Raw genomic sequence first — 27,057 nt, 5'->3', positions numbered from 1 at the left:
ACAAAGGCAGAAGTTTGGATCTCTGGTCTGTGTCGAAGTCTACTTTCCCGCGAGGTGCCGCACCGAAAACCGTGGCTTTCTGGCTGAAGGGTTCTTTTGAAAGAGAGGCACGGAAGCCCGTCAGGTTTCTTCACTGGTTACACCCCGACAACACGAGAAACGGCCGGATTCTCCGGCAGTCGCTAACAATCTCTGATCTCACTCACATTGCCAGCTATAGCACAACCCCTGGTCAGTGCCGCCTGTTCGGAACGGAACGAGACAGTTCGAGACATTTCATTTGTTGAGCACACGGATCGTGGGGAGAAGCACGTCCACACCGTCGCTCTTGGCGCTGCAACTGCTCTCCACCGCGACGGATTGCTGGCTCGGCGTCTTTGTCACTTCCTCGACGAGCTGCGAACAGGACAGAGACCGACGCGTGGCATGTCAACGACAAAAAATGACATTCTGGCGGCGACGCAGAGACCCCCCCCCCCCCCCGGAAACACCAAACACCGGAAACACGGCTTCGCAGTCCCCTTTGGGACGGCGCTGTCTCGCGCAACTGACTGCCCGAGTCATGGAAAGCCCTTCCATTTCTTGGCGCCGAGATGCCTGCCTATCTTGCTGCACATGCAGATGACACATAAAGGTGTACACACATCTATTTACACATGCATATATCTAGATGGAGAAGAGTGTGCGCGACATACCTGCACAATCGACTTTTTGTAGCGTTGTTGCTTGTGGACGGGGAGGAAACTGTTGTAGAGACAAAAGTTTCCTACGGACAGGATGTTGACTTCGACGTCAAACTTCTCCTCCAGGAACTCGCACAGCTGCTGCACGGTGCATCCCGCTGAAAAACGCAACACACATCGACTGCCCCACTTTCGACTCTGCAACGCCGTCTGTTCGACAAAATGCATGCACCGTTCTCCGCGACGCGCCCTCCACCTCGCTCACATCCCTGCGATCTCCCTCCGCTGGTCTGCTCAAAAAAAGGAAATGCGTGTCCGCGCGCATGCAGATACATCTGTTGTCACCGACTGAGACACCCCAAAAAGCCGAGAGCCGCCCTCCCGGAGCCTCTCCTGCCCGTTTTCGGGTTCGCTCCCTCTGAGTCTGGCAGCTTCACAAAGTTTTTGTCTCTTCGCCCTCGTCACTTCTCTGCGTTTCCTTCGCTCTCTCCTCGTGTTTTGCTCTCTTCTTTCTTTCCGGCTTCCACTCTCCCGTCGACAGGAAACCTACGAATGTCCACTTGAATTTTGTCCCAGCAGGAGAAGCCTTTGGGCATCGCACGGATGGGACCGCATGCAACGGGATCAAAGTCCTGAGAAGAGCAAATGCACCAAGCGAGCGCGTCGTGTGGAAACGGGACTCGACGGCCCCTGTCTTTGCGAAAAAAACCCAGTCGCGCTATCCTGCGCAGAACCGCCGGGCGTCCAGCTGCTTGGGGGTAGAAGCAGCTCGCAGTTTCCGTTCGCCTCGCGCCACGAACTCAAGATCCCCACGCCCAGTACTCCGCTCCTGATGATACTGGCATCTGAGTAGTCTTTCTCTCTCGCTCAGTCCCTCTGTCTCTTTGCCAGCGAGGCAGACAGCGAAGAAAGGCGTCCGTTGAGACGGCGAAACCCGAGGACGCTTGGCCTCGTTTCGTGAATTGAAAGACTCGAGGCGGCAGCTCGTGGAGCAAGCAAAAAGGACGGAAAAGCGTACAAAAACTTTAAACGATATTCTGTTCACCGTTTGACCACTCCCGCATATCAACCTGGATCTATCTTCATATATGTATATAGATAGATAGATAGATAGATAGATAGATAGATAGATAGATAGATAGATAGATAGATAGATAGATAGAGATACACCGGTGTGTTTGTTTTTACATGTATGCCTATCTCAATAGTCATGTGTTTATGGGTACGTGCATATAGAACAGGCAGATGCGGGGTTTGGGGTCGGTAGGCGAGAGTGTAGACAGCGTACACACATCGATGGAGACGTGGGAATACGAGAAAGATGTGTCCGAATCCTGGAGAGAAATCTTTGACGGTTTGCATGCAGTCGACGCACCTTGTCCACGACTCGGTTCGGAGGCATGGGTTCGCTGAAGAGCCAGAGAGGCAGGGCGAGGTTGACGAAGGCGTTCTTGAAATCCTCCAACTTCCTTTGTTTGTAGGTGACAGTCTTGAGCAGCTCCAGCGAGACCAGGCCGGTAATCATCGCCGTCGTGGTGGCAATCGCAGGAATGATACGACCCGCAATGATCTTTGTCTTGTATCTGTCGCAGCAAGGAATCTTGTAGTTCAGCGCTCGAAGCGTCGACGCTGCATGCACCAGATCGATGTGGAAGTTCGTGTCGTCGTCCTTCTCGAACTCCACCGGGACGAAAACCATCTTCTGCAAGTCCGCTGAAAGGCGAAAGCAGCTAAAAACGACTGGCGTAATGGACGCGAGAAGGAAGAGACGTGGACAGAAAGAAGAGAAAAGACGCGAACGAGGAAAACGCGCAGAGAGAAAGGGAGAGCAAACACATAGTAAGGGCGCGCGACGACGCTTTTGTCTCTCTCTTCTTGATACACGTGACAGACTGGCAATGTGAGGGCAAAAAAGTGTAATGTGAAAGTTCCTGGCGGCGACTGCTGCACTCTCCTTCCAGGGTTTTCCTAGCTGCTCAGCCACAGCTGCGGAGACACGGGCTGCTCTGTCCGTTTCCCGAAAAGAGTCAAGGCCACCGGCCGTCCCTGCGCAGCGTGAAGACAACGACCGGCAGCTGCTTCCCTTTCGGTTCCAGTTGCCGGTTCACTCACTCGTGGCGAGGAGATCCTTTTCCAGGCGCGCGACAGTTTCTTCCTCCGCTTCGGTGCTCAGAGAGAGACTCAGTCGGGCGGGCGCAGGGACGGAGGCTCCAGCCTGAGCGCCATTCCCGTTCGGCTTTTGCTCCGTTTCGTCCGTGTTGATCTGCAGCCTCTTGGGTGTGAACTGAGGAATCGCCACTTGCGCCGCAATCGCCTGGATCTTCGCCCTGTCCCTAACTGCGGACAGGCCCTAAGAAAAGAATGCGAGAGACAGACACAAGAGAAAACCGCGAACACTGAGAAACTGTAAGAGGACGGGCGAGCGGGAGCGGAAGAACAGGGAGAAAGGGAGAGCGAAAAACAATAGAGATGCGTAGGCAGAAAGACATGCACAACAAAGAGAGACAAGAGGAAGAATGCTGGCGCGACGCAGGGGGAGGGAGAGAGACAGGGAGTGGGAGGGAGAGAGAGGGTCTGCGCCCAGAAAGGCGAAGGCGAGAGTATCGGGCGAAGCTGGAGGAGCCGACTGTTCCGACGGGCCAGGCTCCTTCGTCCCGTCTCCGCGGACGTGTCTTCTGCCTCGATCTTCGCGTGTGTAACTTACAAAGTTGAATGCAAAGAGGTTGGAGGCAGCCACAACAAAGTCGAGCGCAGCCGGGTCGTTTGCGTCGAAGGAAATCGGCGTGGGTGGCCTCTTGGGCGGAGCCCAGAAGAGAGTCCCCTCAGAGGTGCGGTGGTCGAGGGGGAAGGAGTAGAGAAGCTGCGAAATCTGGTTAAAGAACAAGTCTTGGAAGAGAAGAACGGCCTTCTCGACGCATCGCTCGAAGGAGGGCGGAGAGAAGGCTTTTGTGTCCTTGTCTTGCCACTGAGAGATCAGATCACGAATCTTCTCCAGTCTATCCTTCTGGACCGAGAGAATGCCCTCTGCAGACGCCAGAGCCGTCGACGCAGCGAGACAGTGAAAAACGAGGAAAGGAGGCACAGGAGAAAAAACAAAGGCACCACACTTGTTCCGAACCGTCCCGAAGGCAGCCAAGCCCCAAAGAAAAACTCCACGCAGTTTCGCATCCCGAGATCCAAATACTTAAAACCGGTACTTATACATGTGTATATATACGGAATGCGCCCCACCTCCTTGATCCGAGAACTCGGGGTCCCACACTGAATACCCGCACATGTACTATGTATATATATATACATGTATGTATATGTATATATGTATATGTATATACGTTTACTTGCATTCTATAATTGTTATATATGTGTAAACAGAGAGGTCTCTGGAGGTGTATGTGTGGCTGTTTGCGGAAGAGGTTGTTCTGAAAGATTGCCCGTGTGAGCTCTGACCTCCTCTGAGGCGTTCGAGGTACTTTTCGGGGTTTTCTCTGAATTTGTTCGGCTCGCCGACAGCGTCGCAAAAGACGCCTTGGAAGCAGTCGCGGGCCCACTCGATGGTGTGCTCGATTGCATGCGGGAAGTGGCGCAACGTGCAGAGGGGAATCGAGTCCTCAGGCGGATCGGCGCTGTCGGAGTAGCACTGCGTCAACGAGGGCAACACGACCTGGAGACAGAGCGGGGGACAGCACAAAAAAACGAGGCCACGGCAGCAGAGAGATGTGCAGAGAAAGGCCGGAAAGCACCGACGCGGAGAGACGCGCACCTTACAACGTCAAAGCGATCGAGAGAACGGTCCTTAAAGCATGAAAAGGATACACAGAGAAGAGCCGCGCAACAGGTAAGAAAAAGAGAGAGAAACACTGGCGACGGACGCGCTGCAAAGTGAGGATGCGAGGAAAGCTTTCAGAGGCAGGAAAAGACGCGAGAGAGCGTACCTGGACGTTGCCCTTTGTTCCGAGCGTGCCGCTCTCCAGGAGCGGCAAGCCGAACCACACGCACCGGCCGTCCACATACTGTCGAGTCTGCAAAGTTCCGCACAAACGAAACAGAGAGTCGCCAGTTTTCACGCGTTTCCTCTTTCCGCAGCCAGTTGAAAGGGAAAGAGAGACGCGGCGCTCGCTGTACTGGTTTCGAGACACGCGAGCCCTGTGCCCGAGTGTCTCGAAACCCAAAAAAGACGCTGGACAGCGGAGGAAAGTGGACGAGAAATCCGGCGCAGTTCTCACCTGGATGTTGTCGAGAGCATTGATGATGATTTGCTGGCCTTGCCAGAAATCGTCTGTGAAGACTGTCGCCTCCGTCTCGACGCCCATGCGATCCTCCAGAGCGACAATCTGCAGGCAAAGGAACAGACACAGAACGGGGAGCAGCTTTGCAAAGCTGTCATGGGCACGCAACTGAGGAGTCAAGTACGTACAAACCGTACAGGGATTATAATTACGTCCACCTGCGCATCTACGTTGCTACTCGGTTATCTGTTTTAGCCACTAACGTCCCGGCTAAAAACATCCCTTCTCTTTGACACACGCCTCCTTCTCGCCCCGCCCCCTGCACGGGGACGACCCGCAAAAGGAACTCAAACTTTCGATCTGCTGAAACCGCTCCATCACCCACAGAACCCACCTTTGTTCTCCCTTGAGGCTACATCCATCTACTCTGGTGCGTCCGTTTACCTCAATCTCTGTGCATCCATTCATTCCCCTCAATCTCTCTCTCAATCTCGCCACATAAGGATATATACACGCACACATATCTGCCGATGTATACATACATATATGTATCTATCTATCTATATGAAAAACGAGGGTGACCGTTTGGCTGCGCGTTTGTGTGTGTGTGACGGCAAGCTTCAAGTGCCTCCGCGCGAGAGCCTCGCGACTTTTTGAACGAGAACTGGATGCCTGGCGGGCTCTGCGTCCAAAAAGATTTGCGTCTGCACGCGCCCTTCCACTCGAGTTCAACATACGATTTTGCACTGTGAAATTCAACATACGACTTCCTTGCAACGACGCAACTTGTCCACATCAGAGCTGCATGGATATACGTATATATATATATATATATATATATACATATATATATACATATATATATATATGTATATTTATGTTTGCAGTGTATAGGGAGGTGGAAACCCCGAGGGGAGCGCCGCTTTTTGACGTAGGGACGGCGACTCTCTCACCTGTAGATCCGGATTCATAGCTCGCGCTGAGGCGGCTGCAGTCACGCTCTTCGCTTTTCCGACGTGTTCTCTGCGGAAGAGGAACTGGCGATTGAGGTTTGAGACCTCGATTCGGTCCATGTCGGTGACGGTGATTTTCCCCTCCTTCTCTGGGCCGCATCCGCAGCCCATGAGGGCCAGGCTTTTCAAGAGTTCGCATCCGAGAGCGCCTGCGCCGACGACGAATGCGTGCATGCGGCCGAGGTGGTTTTGGAACTCCGGGCCGAAGAGGGCGACTTGGTCTGCGTAGCGGCTCTGGAGCGAGAAGCTCGCAACGTTCTTCGTGTCCTGGACAATCGCCGCCTTCGCCTCGGGCGGGAGGAACGTCTCGAAGGCGTCCATGTACAGGAAACCGCGGAGAGGGGTGTACTTTCCAGTGAACTTGACGACTTCTTGTGCAACGACGCCGCCGACAAAGGCAGCCATCGGCGAGATCTCGCACTGCGCGAAGGCTGCGACGTTTGACACGATTTTCTCGTCGACCTCATCGACGAAAACAATGCCCTTCTCGCCGTGGTCCCCTTTCTTCCCTTCCTCTTCTGCGCGAAGCCGCGCCTCCTCGTTCAGGCGCTTCGCCTCCGCGACGCACGCCGCCACAGCTTGCCGGTGGAGACCCGCGCGCGCGGCGTCGAGCGGATGGGGAAGCGCGTCGTTTCCGCTCTGATCCCGGAAGTTCAGCACTGCCTGGAAGGCCAGATGCAGCTGCTCCGACCTCCCGAACTTTCCCAAGTCGGGGACAATCAGCATCGCCTCGCCATCTGCAACCGGCGCGCGGCACGCCGCCTCGTAGGACTTGAAAGGGATCGTCTTGGGCATCTTCACTTGACGAGCAATCCCTCCAGAGGCGTACGGCGAGAAGGCTGAGGTGTCGCCGATCTGGAAGCTGTGTTTCCCCGTCACGCGAATCGGCATCGGCGGCAGATCGTTGATTTCCTCCATGCCTTGCACTTCGCGAAACACAACAAAGTCGCCTTCCTGGAAAGGCAGCAACTTGTCCGTGTGTGTGTGGACTGTCGCCGCGCGCTCGTGAGTAATGCCCGCGACAATCACCTCCTTCGGCTCTTCCCCGTCGCTGTCTAGACACACGAACCGCTCGCCAAAATCCACAAAGATCGACGCCGCCAGGCCAAACACATTCGTCGCCACAAAACCGACCGGCCGAGGCGCCGCGCGACAGAACCTGTTGTAGAGCTTCAGCTCCTCGTTCCCGGCCTCCGTCACAATCACCACGTCGAAGCGCGCCACGATTTCCTGAAAAACACGCAGTCTTCGAACGCAAGCTGCAAGCGGAACGGACGCGGTTTCTAACGATGCACGGCAACGCCCTCCGTCTCTGCCTATCTAGGAGGAGATGCTTCAGGCAGTTCTGTGCGCCGGAAGGGGACACCGCCACATCCACGGAGAAGCAAAAGTGGAGATGCCAGAAAAAGAGACACATCTGTTCACGTCGAAATGAAGATGTTTATAAACATGTAGACGAATGTCTACGCACACCGCTGTGTATACCGCTCCACATGTGCGTTTATGAACGAAAAAGCCGTTCGGAGTGTCTGCGTCCATGTTGAAATCCTCGACGCGCATGCAGCTCGGACGTCTCCCCCCGATGGGCCTTTTTTGCGTCTCTCTCTCTCCCGCTTTCGACGGCCTGTGCCGCTTGAAAAAGCGCATCGTTCGGTTTTCTGTGTCGAAGGATCCTTTGAACAGAGATCGTCCGCCTCTCGCGCAGGCGTGTGTCCGGTACCTCTGTGAGTTTGGCGTCAGGCAGAACCTCGACAGTGACATATTGGTTGAGTTCGGCCAAGTCGTTTTTGCAGGCTTCTGCTCGACTCAGCCTCTTTTGCACGTGCGCCTCGGTGAGGCAAAAGTTGCTCCCCAGATCTCGCATTTCGCACGGCGCAGGGTCGTGAAGGACCACGGTGTTGGGCCCCGCCAAGATCAAGTTCTTCGCTGAAAAAAACAGAACAACGCCAAGGCTCACCCCAAATATACACACGTATACATATATACATATATATACATATATATATATATATAGAGAGAGAGAGAGAGATAGAAGCGTGTACACGAACATGTAGAGACGTCTGTACAGTGAGAGTTACATAGAGAAGCATGTCAGAAGTATAGAGAAGTCTGAGGAGTAAATGTACATGAGTATGTGCATGTGTTTGTGTATAGATCAGTGCCCATGTGTAGAGAATGCATTTCCACAAGATAACGCACTGCATGCGTGTCGACAGAGGAGACGCCCGACTATCGGGGAATGCATGCGAGAGTTTGAAAAGTGGCGACCGAGGGCCTTTCAAGGAGATGCACGGCTCCTGGTTTCCCAAGCGACGAAAAGGCTCGAGTCAGGGACGCCTTCCGCACTGGGCCCCACCTCCTCTCGCCTCTACAAAAAAGCCATGCATGCATGCATATTCATGGATGCATATGCGCATGTATATACGTGTAAACTTACACGTATATACATGCGCATATACGTGTTTATAGGTATCCAAGCTTCTACATAGACATATATATATATATATATGGTCACCCCTTCAACATATATACATACGTATATATATATACATATACCTATATTATATATATATATATATATATAGATATAGATATAGATATTCCAAATTAGTTACACATATATGCACCCTTGCACATTCTCATGCGAGGGTAGAGTTCAGCGTTGCGTTGCACACGATACACATCAGATGTGCAGACTCCTACACAAATACAGACACAATGACATTCATATATATAGATAGATATAGATGTGGGCATAGCGGGGTAGTCCTGAGTTCGCTTTGTCGATGAACAGCTGTATAGACAAATATGTAGGAGAGTGCGATTTCTTACCGCATTCAGCGCCAGCGCCTCGCAGTCCCGAGATGAGGACGCGTAGAGTGATGAGTTTTCCCATCGTTTCGAGGCCGAAAGCGCCGATTTGTCGGCTGTACAAGTCTGTGTCTATACGCGCGGCGGCGCTGGAACTGTCCTGCGTTGTCGCCATGGTGACTTGAGCATCAATTGCGGGGAAGAAAGTGTCTCACTTTTCTTTTCCCTCAGTGGCAAGGGGGGAGAACAGGGAATTCGGGAAACACAGTCACGCAAGGAGAGACAGCGAGGCAATAAGAGGGCCAAGGAGAGAGAGGCAGTGAGATGGAAAATACCGGAGTTGGTAGCAGAGAGACAAAGGACAGCAAGGGACAAGAGGCGTGCTTTTCAGGACCGCACTGTGGACAAGACGGCGAGAAAAAAGAGAAGTGCTCCAGTGGAGGAGTCCCTTTTGTTTCTTCCCTTTTGTTTTGGTGTCTCGCGTTGGTCTTTTCGCGAAGAAAGCGAAGAACGCGCGCGACCGTGCGTTTTCACGAGGACGAAGCAGTCTTCATACACCCTAAAAAGTCGACAAGGTGACACACATGCTTCTTTCCGCGATCTTTCGCGACTCGCACGGAATCAGGAAAAAACAGAAGTTCTATTTTTAAACACCCATGGCTGTCGCCAGTCTCTGCGGCTTCTTCTGCGATTTCTCGCCTCAAAAAAGACAACACTCCGCACGGGGCAAGAGCCCACGAAAAGAGAGAACCAGGGGAAAAGGAGCGAGAAGCAAGAGGAAAGAGAAACTTTGGCGCACTGCTCTCCCGGATTCTGGGCGGTTTCTGGTTTTCGCGGTTCTGTGTCCACGTTTTCAAAGTTGCGCTGAGGAGACGAGAGAAAAGACGGAAGAAGCTGAGAGCGCGGTGCGAAGAAACGCGAGGGGTAGGCTGCGACGAAACGACGCGCGAGACACGCGGCGAAGAGATGAGCGCAAAAAAGAAAAACCAAAGCGCAGGCGACTTCTGGACGGTTAAAGCAGCCAAGGTGAAGAGCACAGAGAAGAGAAAAACCGAGAAAAGGCTCTGTTCGCCACGTGGACATGTCTGTCTGTGCATGGCCTCGCAAACGCGCTCCGCGACACACGCGACAAACAGCACAAAGGTTCCAGCTCGAGCGAGGAACCCGCGAGTGGCGGAAAGAAAGCGTCGCCGGAAAGAGAAGAAACGCACCTCTTCTCGAGAGAAAGAACATCCAGAAAAAGGCGCCCCGCACAAGAAAAGTGGTAGCGCAAGAGAGCAGGAGTCAAGACAAGCATTAGAAAACGGGGCGTCAACAGGTGCCTATACATATATATATATATATATATATATATATATACAAACATACATACATACATACAAACATACATACATACCTGTCTCTACTTTCCTGTGCCTACTTTTCTGTCTCCTTCTCTCCCTAAGTCTGTATCTATCTCTCACTTTCGTGTATATATATGTATGTATATATTCGTATCGCCGTCACTCTATATCAGTGTCTCGGTCTCTCTCTCTCGCTATATATATATATATATATGCGTACCTGCGTGTATCTCTAACGACTTCTCTACCTGTGTCCTTATGTATAGACATACCCTGCCGGTGTGTTTGTGTCCCTCTTCCCCCTCAGTCCCTGGTCGTTTTCTTCGCGCTCCCTTCCCTTCAACCCCCGTCCGTGGTCTCAAATTCCTTTGCCCCCTATTCGCGTTTCTTTCTCAACGGACGTGGAGTGGAAGGAACCATCTGTCGAACGCAGACCGCACTTTCCCCTGCCAACGTATCTCATGTCCACACAAACGTCTATTTATATCCATATCAGTATACATCTATAGTTTTATATCTGTGTCTAGAGAGTGATGCAGCTCTCCACATGCGCGTCTTTCTTTTGGTGCATATATGTGTATATATTTTACCTGATCCTTTTCTGTTGAGAGCCTGAGCAGGCTGGTCAATCGCTGTGTACGCGCTCGTTTCCCGGGTCTTCCGAGAAGGGGAGTGTTGTGTCAGTGCGTGGTAGAGCCTCGCGTCGCTGGCGACTTGCTCACTAATAAAGAGAGCAGAGAGGACTCAGACGGAGAGAGCAAAGAGAAGGAAAGTCTCCCCTCAACTCCGATGACCGTCACGTTACAAGGAGTGTCCCCTCGAGAGAGATAGAAAGCCCGAAAGAGCCGTGTCCAGTTCCACAGATTTTTCGATCTGAGGCTCACCACAGGTCAAGCTTTCTCTACAAGTTTCCAATTGTCTCCTCTCCTTTGGGGGGTGGAAGCGCATAGCGAGGGCATCTGCAGGAGGCGCGACTTTAGATTGTGTGTGAACGTTTTCCCTCGAATCTGGAGGCACTTTAGAGACAGCCATGTTGTCCCTCATCACACCTCTCACCCGAGGAGCCCTCACTCCGTTTTCCGCGTGTCTGGACGTCTCAGAAGCACGCGAAAAAAGAGGGAGAAGAAGCGCGATCTGCCAGAGGGCGGAACACTTCTCTGTCTCGATGTGGCGTCCTTCAAAACCTAAAGGCAACTATACACTTCAAGAAAAACGAACCTAGAGGAGACCTGTGTCGAGCCCGGGCGAAGCAGGGAAGAGCTGCGCGCGCTCTGAGCGGTCGAGAGAGAGACTTGCGATGCGCTTCACACATCTCGACAAACTTGCCGCGTAACACGCCGCCTGCCGGCTGGGAAAACAGATATAGCCAAATACGGAGAAAAGATGTAAACTTTAGCACTGCACACACGTGTGTACCAATGGGTACGTCTGTTTTCGTCTATGTACATACACATGTGTGACGTACAGTGTTAGATCGAGAGATTCTCCTACAGAGTTCTTGAACTTTCCGGCGTGCAGAGATTACCTACATCTGTGTACCGATGGATTTCTCTCTATAGACTTATAAATGTAGTTTTACAGAGCGGTAGACAGCTTTGCAAGCTCCAGCATACATAAATATAGGGCAATTGTCTCCTGAAGGTCGCGTAACCCAAAAAGACTGGCGAATGAGAGCTTTTGAGACGTTCAACAGATGTGGAGAACAGCATCGAAAAACCCCGCCCGTCTTTTTCAGAGACTCAAGTAAAAAACTCGCCCTTTGCGTTCCGCCTCCTCGTTTCCCTTTTTCAGAGGAAACGCACAAGTTTTCCACGCTATTTGCCGAAGAGTTTTCAGTCGAGGCCATCTTTTTCGACAAACACATCCGCGACGGGTCGCGTGTTGAGCCCTGAACTGTCTCCTCCCGCCCCCGACGCTGCGGCGGCGCCTCTCGGCACCGCTCTCTTGACTGTCTTCTAGCGGTCGGAGAAGAAAGCGCATGCTTGTTGCCTCGCTTCCTTGTTCTCCTTCTGCGCATTTTTTTGAGAACTGACCGCCTTTGTTGAATCTGGAAGTCTCTTTTGCAAAAGCTTCTTTGGGAACCGCTCTCTCTTTTTACATGCGTTCTTCGTCCTTCTCTCACCCTGCCTGTGTCTGATCCGCGCAGTTCCGGTCTTCGGCCTCTCTCTCTCTGCAGTGTTTCTTTCCGCCGCACTTTCTCCCGGAAGCGTCCAGAGTTCTTCATTTTTTTCTCTTTCACGTTCTCCCTCTCTGTTCCTCGCGCGTCCTCACGGTCTCGTTCGTGTCTCGCGTGCCTGCGAAGATTAAACTCTCCTCCTTTCCTCCGGATAAGAGGCTGTCGGCAACACCCGGTGGGTGTCCTGAGTTCGAGGACTTCTGCCAGACGGCACGACGCGCTCTGTGATTGACAAAACTCTCCTCTTCTTCACTCTCGCCGGCTCTCCTTCCTCTCGCAACCATGCAGGCGCCGCCTTACCGAGCAGAGCCGCCGCCGGCGGGAAAACGCGTTCCTCCGCCGCGCATCGTCTACGACCTCCCTCCCCCCGCTTCCTCTTCCTCCGCTTCCTCTTCCTCCCCTTCCTCTTCCTCCCCTTCCTCTTCTTCCTCTTCTTCTTCCTCTTCTTCTGCGCCCACGCTTCTCCCCGTCCGTCTCGATGCGGCGGATGGCCATTTGGACTTGCAAGTGGACGCCGCGACGGGTTTGACCGCCTCGTGCATGCACACGAACGGCTGTCAGTACACCTGGAAGGGCATTCGAACCACCTACGGGGTGCGGGGAACGGGTCAGTTTTATTTCGAGACAAAGGTGACGCATGCAGCCGAGGTCGTCATGCCTGAAACCCCTGCGCACACCCGCAACGTCTGCAGAGTCGGCGTCAGCCTCCCCCTCACCAGCCTTTTTCTCGGTAGGAAAAAAACTTCGCAGAGTCCCTCCGATGTGCCTTTCATGCAGCTGCCGCATACACTGGACGCAATACACGCATCGGCCAAGTCGACGTAAATGGACTCACAAACAAATCGCAATGCATACTCCACGCATGCACAACTGCATACATCAGGATATACACACGTAATCTATACACATTAAAACATACATACATACATACATACATACATACATACATACATACATACGTATCTGCATAGATGTCGGTAACCCCTTATAAATGTACAGGTGAGAAAGTCGAGAAATGCAGCGAGTGTAACGATATAAGAAGGCCTTGCGTTGGATCGTGGATCTTAGAAAGGGGCGAAAAGTGCTCCTTTGACCGTGGTGACTGCGTGCGACAAAAACGGTAGGACTCTCCGCGGAGGTTGAGAGACGCGCACAAGGCACATCTTGTTTTTGCGGCGCCCCCACCATGCCTCTCCGTCCTTTCTTGACTCTGCCTGCAAAGCGCGTCTGCCTGTCTTCTGTCGTCGCATAGCCTTCTTTTCCTCGTGGACGTTTTCCTTCTTGCTCGATTCCTTTGTTTCAGGGGAGTCGAGCGACTCGTGGGGGTACGGCGGCACTGCGAAGAAGTCGTTTTCTCGCAAGTTCGAGAACTACGGCGAGCCGTACGGCGTCGGCGACGTGATTGGTACTATCATCGATCTGGACAACTTAAAACTGTCCTTCACGAAGAACGGGAAATTCCTCGGCGCCGCCTACAGCCTCCCGGCACGCGTGCGCGACTCGGGACTCTTCCCTCACTTTTGCCTGAAAAATGTCGACATCGAAGTTAACTTCTCTGCCGCCTCCGCCTGGTTTGCGCCTCCAAACTCCAAGATCCAGTTCCTGGGAGATGTCCCCGAAAAGGTACACGTGCAGATGCCGGGGGAGAGAGACGGGAAGGGACCAGATCTGCAGACGCAGTTTTTGGGAGACGAAAACCTGTGCCTTTTTCCCGTGCACAGGAAGGCGTGCGCCTCTCCCAAGCGCCTTTCTCGGTCGGTCTCTTTCTCCCTCTGTCTCCGTCTCTCCGCGCGTCTCTTTGTGTCCCCTCTGTCTCGTCTCCCTCTGTCTCTGTGTACGTTTGTGTGCTTTCTCTGTGCGTCTTGCGGTGGGTGCGGGCGTCCAGGATTTGTTGGCGAACATGGTGGAGCATCCTCAGAGTCCGAAGGACTGCGAATTTATCATGATGGTGGGGCTCCCCGGGTGCGGAAAGACGTTTTGGGCCGAGCAGCACAGCCGCGCGAATCCGCGAAAGAGTTTTGTCGTGCTGGGGACGAACGCAGTGATCGACCAGATGCGCGTGATGGGCGTGCGGCGGCAAAGCAACTACGCAGAACGGTGGGAAGAACTGATGTCTACTGCGACTTCCGTCTTCAACGCGCTGATCGACCGCGCAAGCTCGGCAGGGGTGCCCAGAAACGTCATCATTGACCAAACGAATGTTTTCAAAAATGCACGCAGGCGCAAGGTGCACTTTTTCCGAGGTACGCCAGCGGGAAAACGGAAACGCAACGCGGTCCTGCGCGTCTCGGTCGATGCAAGTCTTTCTAAAACATATGCAAATGTGCAGTGATTTGCATCTGCGTGTATCGACATGTATTTATACTCATATCTGTATCTCTACACGTGCTGCGCGTTCTGGATACAAGCGGGTGACTGTACGGCGTCTGGGAACAGGAAGTGCAGTTCCCGAACAGTCCTGTATTCTCCTCAGGAAGTGGGGGTCACTTGATGCTTTTTGTCTCCATTTCTTTTCCCAGAATGGGGAGTGCGACGAGCTGTGACCATCGTGACTGACGAACCGACTCTCCAGCAGCGCACAGCGAAGCGCGAACGCGAGGAAGGAAAGTTCGTGCCCGTGTCGGCCGTCATGGATATGAAGGTAAAACACGGACGCTGCGTTTCGCTTGAAATCGCCGAGCATCTGCACGCTTTCAGCCCGATCGCGGGCCATCCACGGAGAAGCGCCAACCTTGAGGCGAAGGCAGCTGAGCGGTCTCCGTGCTTCACTCTGCCTCTCGAGTCTCTCCTCCTCTGCAGCAGAGAAACGCTTGTCTTTCGCTGGGGGATTTAACCCAACTTCCGATGTCGACTGCGTCGTATTTACATATATATATATATATATGTATATGTATATATATATATATATATATGTATATATATATATATATACATATGTATATATATTTGTGGTATTGAGGTGCTTGTCTTGGAATCTGAGTGAAGACGTTGATACCTGTTTCAGCGGTTCTTGGAAACTCTCAGCGTATGTTCGTCTTTTCCGGCGTCTGCGGCAGGTGCGCCTGTCTGTTTTTATCTGTTTCCATTCTGCGTTGCTCTGTGTTTCGCGCACTCTCTGTTGGCCGCTTCGCCCCGCGGCCTACATTCCCCACGAGTCGTGCTTCGCGCGCTTCGCGTTTCTTCAGGCAGCCTTTTCGCTTCCTGCTTACGATGACGGGTTCACCCAGATCGAGTACCCCGAAATGCCCGAGCAAGACAGTCGCCACGAAGTGCGGCGAATGAACGACGAAGGACGACGCTTCAAACGCGAAAATCCACACGCGGTAACCTACTACACATCCCCAACGCGCATGCAGAGACAAAGACCTTGTGTTGAGGCTCCACAGCGACCGGCGGATTCACATCTACATATATATATATAGAGAGAGAGAGAGCGAGAAAGGGTGAAATATGTATATTTGTACGCACCTATATATATATATATATATATATATATGCACAGGTCTACATTGATGGATGTACTTACATGTGAACAGGCAGTTGGTACGTGCGTTTTGTTTCAAGTGGTACTCACATCGGTATCTTTGTATGCAAGAGTCGATTCGGTTCTTTGTGCGCGCGTCACTGCCGAGGTTTGTCCTTGGCGATGTCCTTTTTCCTGCGTTCGCAGGCTTGGTTCCATCTCACTCCTCACAGACATCCTGTCTCGTACACCACACACACAGACACAGACACACACACACACACATGTCTCGGTACATCACTGCACAGATAAGGATAGAGGCATATGGGTGACATGGTTTTTTGGTGATTTTTGTCCTGTCGAGTTTTGTGTTTGGCCGGGTCTGTGAATGGTGCGTGTGTGTGTGCAGAGCGGCAATCAGCCAAAACCCCACATGGAGAGCCGGCAGGCCGCGGAGTTTGCATGCGAGAAGGATTTTCGGAACGCGAAACGCCCCCGAGACTTCCCAGAAGCGCGGGGCGACGGCTACCCCGGCCACAACCAGACCCGCCATCAAGGATCCGGTGGAGCCTGGAACGACGGACGCGAGTCGTGGGGCGGAGGTCCGCAATTCCCTCCAGCTTGGGGAGACAGATCCCAGGGCGGCCACGGCGAAAGACGTGTGGAGTACGCTCCTGGCGGTTTCCCAGGTGGAGGCAAGCGCGCACGCCACGAGTACGACCAGAGCTATCCTCGTCGGGACTGGGAAGGCCATCCGGCGTATCGCCAAGGCGAGAGCTGGCGAGGTCCCAACGCTCCTTACGCGAGTTACGGAAACGAATTTCAACGAGGACCCGGATGTGAGTGGCAGGCAAACGCTCAAGATCGCGCGTGGGGGCCGAGGGAGCGTGCGCCCCAAAACTTTCCAAATGCCTACGGAGGCTACGGCTTCGGAGGTAGAGGCAGGGGGAGCGGACCTGGGTACATGGGCGGCGGCCCGCCACGCTACTGAAAAGGGGAGACAGAGGAGACAGCAGATCTGTGGGGAAGACGCGCGGTGCGACAGTGCCCCGACAGTCTTTTGCCAAGAAGGCTGTCGTCGGATCTGCATGCAAAACACGGCAGATCGAAACTCGTCCTTGTGTCGTTTTAGTCGTCCAGGCCTTCGTTTACTGATCCAAGACGGAACGGGAAACGCAAGGAAAGAGACGGGACCGACGGCGTCGCCGAGCGGGATTTCCGACTCTTTCTTTCCCACCATGCACTCTGTGCGTCGCCTTCTCTTCCGGAATTTCAACGAGGCCGAGACGAAAGCTGCAGATTCTTAAAACTGTGATGGGAAGAGGCGGCCCGCCATCTGTTTGGGGGGGGGGAGGGGGGGGGGGGAGAGAGAGAATGCGTTTTACAGCGGCCAGCTGGTGCGTAGAAGCAACAGGAATGTGTGTTCGCTCTCGATGCTTTCCTCGTTTCGGCCGATGCATGCACTTTCGGAAAGCATCTGCTGAAATAGGTAGATCTGTGTGTGTTTTTAGTGAACGCAGGGGTGAGGCAATTGCGTATTTGCTCATGTGTACACACACTTTGTCACTTGGAGCGCAGCTTCAATCTGAGAGCGCTGCCGCATGCTCGTACCCGTGCATCTATATATATATATATATATATATATATATATACAGAGAGAGAGAGAAATATAGATATGTTCTTGCATGCAGTGGGGTTTGGGCGGAGGCGCGGTTGGCTTTGCCGGCCGATGTGATCCATTTGCGAGACCCGAGCCGCTGAGCTCCTCAGGTATTTTGATTTCCTATCTGCAGCGCGACTGTATATATGAGACAGCAACTGGTACTTGTAATCGAAAGGATTTCTTGCGCGCGAAGACTGCCTCGCACTGTTCCCGTGAAAGGAAACGGCACGGAGCGCTCCTGGAAACAGACCTGTAGGGTACAGCGCCTCTTGGAGGAAGCAGAGCAGGGAGACCGGACACCGCGGCGTGATCGCCTGTGCCAGGACGGAAGAGGATGTGACTCGATCATCGTAGAATCCGCACACACAGATGTATTCATAAGCGTGTATTTAAATTTTCATATTCTTATCTATGCATGTAAATGCATACATTCTACATACGTCTAGTTACCTACACAGTGTAACTGTGGAGACGCCAACGAGTACAGCCATGAATGTGGCCGATGCGTTAAAACCTGGGAGAGAAGTGTGTGTCCCAACGGCTCGGCTATCCAACAAATTGGCTGACACAGTCTGCAAGCAAATATCGGCACACAAATGCGAAGTCTCTTCGACGGGGCGTTGCAGGCGAGGCAGCCCCGTGGGGGTCAGGGCCCGAACCTGGAAGGAAAAATCGGGGATTATAGCGACCTATCGGTTCCGGTTTCTTGAAACACGGACGTGCGCAGAGACAGCGGGAAAACACTAGAGGCCACGCACACGCCGAGTTTCGCAGGTAAGGAACTGCGAATTTTTATTTACAAAGCACAAGATAGCGGTGTCCGTCTTTGACCTCCGTGTACATCCATAGCGACACGTAGACATGGACACACAGATATCTCTTCAGAAATACAACAATTCAGTTCATATCTGTTCCGATCCATCCGGACGGCCAGGCAGGCGACTATGCAGCGAGGAGTGGAAACGTCCAGACACGCATACACTGATGGGTCGGCATCAAGAACGAGAGAGGGAGAGACGATCGAAACTCTCCGCACAGATGGCGCACACAGAGAAAGGTCTACGAAAATGCTCGCGTCGATGCATGGCCACTTTAGTATATATATATATATATATTTAGAGATAGACAGATATGTTATTTCCACGTACGCCATCGATGTGGCGTTTCGGCCGCAACGGAGAAAAGGCCTGAGGCGTTCCACGTACGAAAAGCGAAGTTCGAGCGCGCGTCGCGAGACCACACAGCGTTTTAAGTCCCTTCACAGACTCTCGGGGGAAAAAAGACGTTTCTCGATCTGCGAGATTCCCTAGTTCGCCGCGTTCTTGTCTCTTTCCTTTGTCTTGCAGTAAGTGCATGTGGTTCCTGGCGAGAAGCAAAAACCCCCTTCCGGTTCCCTGTTCGTCCTTCTCCGTTCCTCTTTTCCCTTTTGGCAGACACTGCGTGTTTGCCTGCCGTTCCGCGCTGTGCCCGTGTCGTATTTCCCGCATCAAGTCTCGTGCTTCCCGTTTTCTCGCACGCGTCAATTTCCTTCTTCCATAGCTGTAGCCTGGATTCCGTGTTCCGTAGCCACCTCGTGGTCCGCCGGGTTTGCGTTCGCTTCGTACACCTGGCAAAAAAAGGCCGAAATTGGAAAAGAGCAGGCGACACAGGAATCGACACGCCGAGCGCGAGGACAGCCGACGCGTCTGCTTCGTTCGGGGGCTCGAAAAAAAGCTGAGCTACTCCTGTGCGCGTCTATACAACCGGCAAGTACGTGCATTTGTTATATGTATATATATGTATATAGCGTTTTTCGCTTACGGTTACGACTGCTCTTCGTTGGTAGTTGGAGCCTTCCCCTCGAAGTCCTGCGGAAATGCGGAGAAACGAAGCAAAACATGGAGCGCGATAGACGCAGGAGGACGCACTCCACGTCCGTGGTGGCGGAAGGAAAAACGAGGGGGGAAGCAACGCTGCAGACGCGCAAAGTGTCGCTGCTGTGCACTTCAAGAGGGCGAACTGAAGCTGCTTTACACAGGAGAGAAAAGTGGTCTGCGTGCAGCTTGCCGACCAGGTGCAAAGACCAAAGAGATCTACACGTCGGTTTGTCTCCACAAGAGAAGAAACGTCGGACGCTAGGCGCCTATGGATGCATGTGAGCATTTTCCTTTGGTATTCAAAGCGGGACGATTTTCACTCACCGATGTAGAAGAGCTCCAGACAGTCGCCCCCCATATTTTGGGGGAAGAAGAGAGTGAGACACGTCACATTCTGGAGTTTCGTCACCTGCAGACGAAGACGAAGACGGCAAACCGACGGCCGGCTTTTCGGGCGAACGCGTTTCAGCCACGCAACGCAAACGCGTAATCCACGAACAAATACATAAATGTATATACACATATATAGGTAGATCGATAGGCAGATAGATACATGTAGGACGCTGGCAACAGAGACAACTCAAGGCAGCCGATACCGGGTCTCTGGCTAGAGCTTCGGATTTTGCGTGAGCGAAAAGTGTTGGGAATTTAGGTATTCAAGGAAATACGCTTTTCGAATGGAGCCTGGGCTCAACTCAAGTGGCAAAATGGGCAAACTATCCTCGCACCTTTAGAGGGTACTCGACAGCGCCGTGAAAGTCGGTAACGAGCTCCACTTCCTGAACGCATGGGGTGTCGTGGACTCTGAGGAGAAACGAGGGCGAACAAAAACACGCGATGAAGTGCATGACGCGACCCTCAGAAGAAAAGCAACAATGGAGACACGCGGAGAACACGAACCAACGTCCGTTTCGGGACGCCTCGCAGTTTGGGCATATTCTACGCAGTCACTGTCAAAGGCTGAAGTGGGACAGGCGACTGAAACCCAAATTGCAAACACAGGGGGAAGAAAAAGAGAAACTCAAGTTGTCTTGAAGAAACACTGGAGGAAGAGAGTGTGGAAGACCTACGTGCTGAAATCCAGAGTTTCTTGGTCCGCATAAATCTTGACAGAGGCAGGGGAGCGACCATTATCGCCACCAATGAGATGAAGACTGGCTATCTGTACACAGGAAAGGACAATTGCAACGCAGGAACAGTGCAAGGGTTCTCAACCGTCTTTTGAGCACCTGCATGCTTCGTGTCCTGGACGAAATCGCACGTCTGGTTGACTAATAAAAAATTTTGTCTGGCAATGAGATGGAAGTCTACAAGTGTTATAACCGAACTAAGGGAGTCTTTTTTGACAATACGAATCAAATGCAGTGCTAAGCATCACCCTGAACCAAAGTATTAGGACAGTGGCCGGGTCACACACAGGGTTCAACAGCAAAGAAGCGGGACGAAGTGGCGATCACCAACTCTCACCTTACAAGGGGATTTAAAAGGGATGTGGATCATCTGCAAAAACCGGGCAGACATAGAAAGCAGCAACGCGACTGGAATGCGCAGTTCGTTTCTTTCGAAGATACGCGTGTCTATTTAGAACAAACAGAGAGTGGACGGATGCGAGGGTATGGGTCTTTCGACGCATTCTCCGATCGGATCCGAAATGAAGGGACAGCTCATACCAGCTCAGGGTCGTCCTCTTCACTGCGGCAGAATTTCGTCTCATCCAGTCGGTCCTCGTATGACTTGAAAATTGTTCTTGCCGAATTCGGAACCTGCGAAGTGAACACACGATGAATACAGCCTGGTGCGATTTAATGGATATCGAGACTGTAAAGAGCGGAAGACGAAACGGTGGAAAGGTACGCGGCACATTCTGCTGTAGAGTTGAAGAAAGTATTCCTTTCTGTGCGGCACGCGAAAGACTGCTTGAGATTTTTTCAGTGCTGCGCTGTGGCTCGTAGGACTTAAGGACGTCGTACCTGCTCGTTAAGTCCCCGAACACCCTCGAGGTTGATATACGGCAAGAGGAATTGAGCACCTTTCAGTTCGGTCTCGTGTCTGCAGCCACATTGTGGCCCATGAACACCTGGCATTTTCGGTGAGTGCGGCGGAACTGAGTTGTGTTTCAATAGTAAGCCCTCCGTTCAGCCACAAACCCGCCAAGCGCCGAGAACACGCCAAGAATAAGTTCTGGAGATAAGCCGCACATGAGAGCAGACTTCTCCAGCGGTTGATGCTTGGAGAAACGGACAACTACGTTTCTCAGAAGGAACTGTGTAGTGAAAGATGCACCCGTTGTTGACTGGAAAATTGGAAAAAACTAGAGGCTCGCTTCGCTTTTCACTCACTCGGCAACAACCCGTCCGTGTGCATGCGACAGTATCCGTACATTCAGAACATCGCGCAAGCCACGCAAAGTCGAACACTTCGGTCTGGTCGTCCACATTTTGGTACTCCGGTCAAAAGCAATCTGCCCTCATGACACTTCGTGCAAAGGCTCAATTGATGCATGCAATAACGACTTCTAGTTTCTACCTCGTTGTTCCATTTGCTGGCCAAAGTCAGCCACATTGCGCCGGCTGGCTGCAGGCCGGACTGCAAGGGGCTCCCGAAGCTGAGGCCCAGCGGGTGACGTTCCGTCACCCCCGGCTAATTGACCAAAAGGAAAGAAGCAACCCTGTGATGAGTCACTTGCACTACTAGCCCGTTAATTCATGGGACCGGAAAACATATAGTTTCGCGCTGCCCGCCTCAGCTGCTGGCAACACGACCTACAGCATCGAACTGACACACGTGCGCTTAATTTTGACCTTCAGCACGTCCGACCGCCTCCGGTCTTCGAGTGTATGTACAGGTCGCCAGCCTGCTCCCTCATGCAACATGAGAGAGTACTATTAATTCCAGTTGTCTTCAAGGCAGCTGCTAACAAGACTCTCGTACGGTTGTCGGCCTCCTTCGGCACTAGACACATCTTGTAGTTACGACACTGGAGTGAGGATGAAGCTAATGCGCGTTCCCATTACAGCTGCTCTGGTCGCCGGATTTGCCGGGGTAGCCAAAGCATTAACATGCACGCCCGAGGTGAGGATTTTCGTATGATGAGCTCATGCTACGAACTGGCGTCACATTTCTGCCCAGGTGTGCCAGCGGTGCTGTGCGCCTGTAGCGACAGGTATTTCCATCAGATTTGCCCTCATAGATCGTGTACCTTCATCTGCACATGTTTCGTTGCTACAAATACAGGATGCGCGCCTGGTAAGAGAACAGCGTCTTTCCCCTTTCCAGTGTAATGGATTAACACACACCCTCGCCAGCCTTCCGCCAGACCGAACAGGGTTTCCTCGTGACCGGTATGCGGTGTTCGTGGCGCAAAATGGCGGGAAATGTGGCACGACCGTTTTTATTTTTAATCAGACTACACATTTTGTCAGGAGTGCGAATGCGACGACCCTGGAAACGGTACGCCACCATAGGACTGAGTGGCAACGCTTGTAATTAACGGTGACTCGACCAGGTTGCGGCTGGTACTTCATACCTCTTCTAACACTGTTTTTATCTGCAACACCTGTCCACCTCCCAGGTTAGCATACGGACCAGGGCGTATGCAGTGCAGTTCGTGTGATTTCCTGCGACCCGTCGCACGTGAGTTCAGTACGGTATTGCCACAACGACATGACACTGACAACAGATTGCAGAAAGGTAGCTGGTGTCCTCATAGGGCGTTAAGCCACCGATTGCAACGTTAGCCTCTCGATACAGACTTCCTGGCGCGGAGATCTCCGGATGTGGCACAATCGCTCTCAATGGGCAAGTCGTTTATAACGACATGCCAGGTACCTAGTGATCTCGATCCAAAGAAACCCGCAACGCTGCATTGAAAAGTACTTTTCAGATACAACTCAAGCCCGTAGGCAGCACCGCAAGAAAAATTGAAAACAAACAGAAAATAGCACTACCAAACTATCCAGGACGCGGGTTTACCGTCTAGTGCAACGCGCGAAGCCACGCTCCACTCCGACGGCGATTTCAGACAAACTACTATGTGAGATAGCGCGAGCACGGTCTCAGCACATGACCTGTTTCTTACCATTACGTACACGTATGGCGTAGAACCGCTTGTTGGTCGTACACTTTTTAGCATTCAGTTCTGGACTGAGGGTGCGTTCCCAACGTGGGGCGCGTCACTGCTCGATGGGACGCGGGTGATGGTTCGAGGACTGGAGTCTGCGAGCCAGCGCCTAATAAAAGGACCAAGATTTTGAACTGCCTTCCACGCGAAGGTCGCTATCTCGCAGAGAGCAGAAAGAAGTGATCTTGCCAAAACGCTCACATGCTGTGGCTCGGCTCTAAGACCTGAGGGCACCAGAGCGCGCACAATCATTTCAGTACGTGTTGCTTGCAATCGCACAATTGCCGTCAGACAACAGGATATGCTTAGACTAGACTTAAAATGTCCACATGCGACATTAGGAGGCACGCTCGGTGCGTCGGTTTTTCGTGTGGCGTCACAGTCGAGGAATGGGTGACCCAAATGCTTACCCGTCTGGTCGAGCTCTGTCCACGGGAGAAGAGTCTCAAAGAAGATGATAATCGGGCTAGAGTTAATGGAGACGTACTGCACTCGTCTGTTTCGGTGCCCTGCTCCAGCCTCAGTCACCGCGTGATGGGCATCCATCAAAAATGCCGGAGGGGTTGGGATCCGATCGAATTCCGACACCCGGACGTCCTTGTACCGGCTCACATCGAACAGGAAAGAGGAACGCGACCACCGCCGTGCGAATTCCTTTATCTCTGAATAGAAAAGGCAAGATGCACGAGAGATGCATCTGCTTACGTCATAGTTTCTCTATGCGAGAGGACGCTACACGCGTTGCAATTATGCTTACGTGGAGAAGAGTTGTATAAATGCCGGAGATGCGCTGTGCATCCATGCAGCCAACGCTGCACGGCATCCGCCCGCCACACGTCGTGAGCCTTTTGGACGTAGCAATTGAGGAGAAGGGCCAAGACATCAGAGTACCTGGTATCAGATTACAATTTGGAGAACGGGACCCAAAGAAAAGGTATGTCCGAGCGGTAGCTAAATCAACTTCCAACGTTCATTCAAAAAGTCCTGTTCAGTTTCAGGAACTGGGCTGTGCTCGCGCGTGAGTGCCAGCGTGGCCTATGGCAGCGCGCCCTCTCGTTTGCACACAAGTTATATCTCCTGCGTGGTTGAAGAGCGTGAACCGTTACAACTTAACCCTCTATCTGCATCCGAAGGTCGTGTCAGTGATAGCCCTAACGGTCAGCGCGAGACTTTGTTGACGAACCTGTGATGCGCGAAGTTGGAACTGTCCCATAGTGGAACAGAAAAAAGGAGAGCTTCCCAGCTTAGACAAGGGTAGGGGGATCCTGAGCCACACATTGACAGTCCGCATACGCCACGCATCGGGTAAGATTGGTAAGGCAGAGGCGAAGACTGCATGATGGGCTGCAGCTTACCTGCTACCTTCTGAGATCCATTAACACCAATCTTCTGCAGCAGCTTCCGGACGAAGGCAGGGAAGAGGAGTATGGCACGCATCAACAGGAGGTGGTGCAATTGGCTCTCGTTTCCAGTTTGTCTCTCCCTGGTGGACGGCATGCAGACAGCAAGGAGTTCGTCGGCCGTAATCGTCTTGATGTCTTCCGAGCACTCTCCTGCAAACGGCGGCAGAGAAACGCAAGGCCTACAACGGGAAAATGCTTGCCCTATCACCTTGCAGACTGGCAAGCCTATTCGTCACTACTTGTGTTCTTGGACCTACGTTGGGTAGCGTGGAGTGCGATAGAAAGTGCCGTTGAGAACGCGAAATTTGGTAGCATGAACGCCAGGTCCACGAGTTTCAAATCTTCGTCCTTTCGAGACACCAGTGTCTCCCGAGAGTCTTGATGGCCCCGCTCTGAGGGTGGGTCGAGGGGAATCACGTATGCCAGATGCTGCTCCACAAAGGTCTGGGAAAAATGCTGAAGGAATTGCCATTGCCGCGACCGGAGGGCAAGGTAATCGAGATGCAGCATGGCGTGGAAGGCATCCCTGGGCAGATCCATAGCCACCAAGAGTTTGGTCACTTCGAGTGCGGTTCGGTAACAGCCCTGGTCGGCCAGCGCTGCTCCATACAGACCGATGCACTTGACGAGGTTCTTGTTGAACGGATTTAGCGTGTCGACGGCAACCTGCATACAGACAAACCCACTGCGCGCGGTGGCGCATGTACAGGCGACCGGTAGTTCTCTTCACCTGTCTACGGCTCCTGCCCCAAAAATCCACAGCAGCGCTCCACCCCTCCGCATGCTTGCTCCTCTCCAGACTTGCCTGTGGCAACCCTTCCGCGGTGTACGTGAATGGCGAAAACGCAGGGTGAAAGCTCCTTTGAATCACACAGAGAGCCTTCTTTGACAGCTCAGTCGCAGTCTCATTCTCGCCCCGCATGCGGTAGACCTCAGACATCTGCAGCAAGGCATCAATGTGTCTCGGGTGACGCAGGAGAAACTGCTGAAGGTTTTGCGGATCGTGGGAGTGTAGAATTGCATGGAAGGCGTCCTGAAGCTGCTCGTAATACGGCGTGTACTGCAGAGCGAACTCGACCGTGCCCGCAGCTTCGTCGTCTTCCTTCACCATCCGCACGTACTCGTGGGTTGCCGGGCCCTCTTCTGCATCGGGAATCAACCAAAATCGCCTGCTCGTAGGTCCCGCTCGCCGAGTGCCTGCGTTGCCCCCACACACGCACACAATCCTATTTCACGCAAACAAAATACCACACATAACATACCTCTCGTACACCTCCACATAGATATGTATCTCTACACATACACACATATATATGTACATATACTTGCATGTATGTATACATATATAAAGATATATACATAATGCATGTGTGGAAATGTGTGTCGGTGCGTGGGCATTCGCGTCAACTCTCTACCTGAATGGTTGTATGCGCATGGATGTGCGCATAAGCTGCTATCGACATGTGTCCGTGATATGCTCATTGATCGCAGTCCCTGCCTCTCTGTTCCGTGTGAACCTCCCACGTGTCGCTTATTTGAATCGGCGGAAAAACCGTGCATTTGTCCCAGAATCGTGGAAACCGAGACTGACTGTGTCGAGCGTTCCCGGCGAGGTTCCGAGCGACTTCGCGTCCGAAGATGCGCTTCAGCTCCACTTCTGTGTCGAACATGGCGCGTTCCATGGCCAGGCAGTACGTCCCTGCCGGCTTGTGGGGTGTGCTGGAGTCTCGGTTCCCGAGCTCGTCGGCGGCATTTGCCCTGGAGTTGAAATCCCTCGTTTTCTCTTTTTCTTGCCAGCCCTGAGGGCCCGTCAGTGAGGTTTCAGCGCCTTCCCTTGCAGGAGAGAGCTGCGTCTTTTTCTTTCTTTTCCTCTTTCCAGCGGAACTCGCTTTCTGTCTCCTGGGGGGCGAGGTCTCGCCGACTGCCGCCTCACGACTTGCGATCTCGTCTCCATCAGTCTCTGCTTCCTGGCCTCTCCCTGAAGCATCGCCTCCCGCTGTCTTTCCCTTCTCGTCTGCCTCGCGCCTCCCCGCCGCCGTCTCCTCGCCGGTCGCCGGCCTCGGGGCCTCACTCCCTTTGTCTTCTTCGCTGTCCTCTTCGCTGTCTCCTGCGGCGGCTAAAAACGCAGACCTCGGTCGGCTCTGCGGGAAGGGAAAACTTCCACGCAGTGACTCTTCACCTGAAGACTCGCTGGAGCGCGCGGAATGCGGATTTTCCTGCAGAGGGTCTGCCGGAGTCCCCTGACGGGATGCCCGGAGCTTGCGGATCTGCCGGAGAGACATGTTTTGAGAGTCGCGACT

The 27,057-nt window shown here is 52.9% G+C and overlaps 4 protein-coding genes across 4 annotated transcripts; 1 reads left to right on the top strand and 3 right to left on the bottom strand.

Annotated features, from left to right (window-relative positions):
• Positions 1-276: 276 nt before the first annotated feature.
• Positions 277-8,908, bottom strand: NCLIV_042500 (ubiquitin-activating enzyme E1, related; the record flags this gene model as incomplete). The annotated part of the gene is made up of 12 exons (XM_003881167.1): positions 277-396; positions 696-841; positions 1,234-1,315; positions 2,059-2,396; positions 2,796-3,033; positions 3,388-3,707; positions 4,131-4,344; positions 4,616-4,702; positions 4,907-5,014; positions 5,863-7,152; positions 7,643-7,848; positions 8,755-8,908. 12 exons carry the CDS (start codon positions 8,906-8,908, stop codon positions 277-279), a joined length of 3,303 nt encoding a protein of 1,100 aa, XP_003881216.1.
• Positions 8,909-12,534: 3,626 nt separating this feature from the next.
• Positions 12,535-16,706, top strand: NCLIV_042490 (putative SPRY domain-containing protein; the record flags this gene model as incomplete). Its single annotated transcript, XM_003881166.1, has 6 exons — positions 12,535-12,982; positions 13,556-13,875; positions 14,138-14,495; positions 14,772-14,893; positions 15,438-15,575; positions 16,125-16,706. 6 exons carry the CDS (start codon positions 12,535-12,537, stop codon positions 16,704-16,706), a joined length of 1,968 nt encoding a protein of 655 aa, XP_003881215.1.
• Positions 16,707-18,897: 2,191 nt separating this feature from the next.
• On the bottom strand, positions 18,898-21,318 carry NCLIV_042480 (conserved hypothetical protein; the record flags this gene model as incomplete). Its single annotated transcript, XM_003881165.1, has 8 exons — positions 18,898-18,984; positions 19,179-19,225; positions 19,559-19,643; positions 19,963-20,038; positions 20,305-20,396; positions 20,702-20,734; positions 20,905-20,997; positions 21,205-21,318. The coding sequence occupies 8 exons, from the start codon at positions 21,316-21,318 to the stop codon at positions 18,898-18,900; spliced, it is 627 nt and encodes a 208-aa protein (XP_003881214.1).
• A 2,048-nt stretch (positions 21,319-23,366) lies between these two features.
• NCLIV_042470 (gh16169, related) lies at positions 23,367-27,039 on the bottom strand (the record flags this gene model as incomplete). Its single annotated transcript, XM_003881164.1, has 6 exons — positions 23,367-23,578; positions 23,765-24,016; positions 24,710-24,907; positions 25,015-25,423; positions 25,629-25,983; positions 26,345-27,039. The coding sequence occupies 6 exons, from the start codon at positions 27,037-27,039 to the stop codon at positions 23,367-23,369; spliced, it is 2,121 nt and encodes a 706-aa protein (XP_003881213.1).
• Between the last annotated feature and the right edge of the window lie 18 nt (positions 27,040-27,057).

The sequence above is a fragment of the Neospora caninum genome, chromosome IX, assembly GCF_000208865.1.
Source record: "Neospora caninum Liverpool complete genome, chromosome IX".
NCBI classification, from domain to species: Eukaryota; Apicomplexa; class Conoidasida; order Eucoccidiorida; family Sarcocystidae; genus Neospora; species Neospora caninum.
This window is presented reverse-complemented; position numbering and strand designations above follow the sequence as displayed.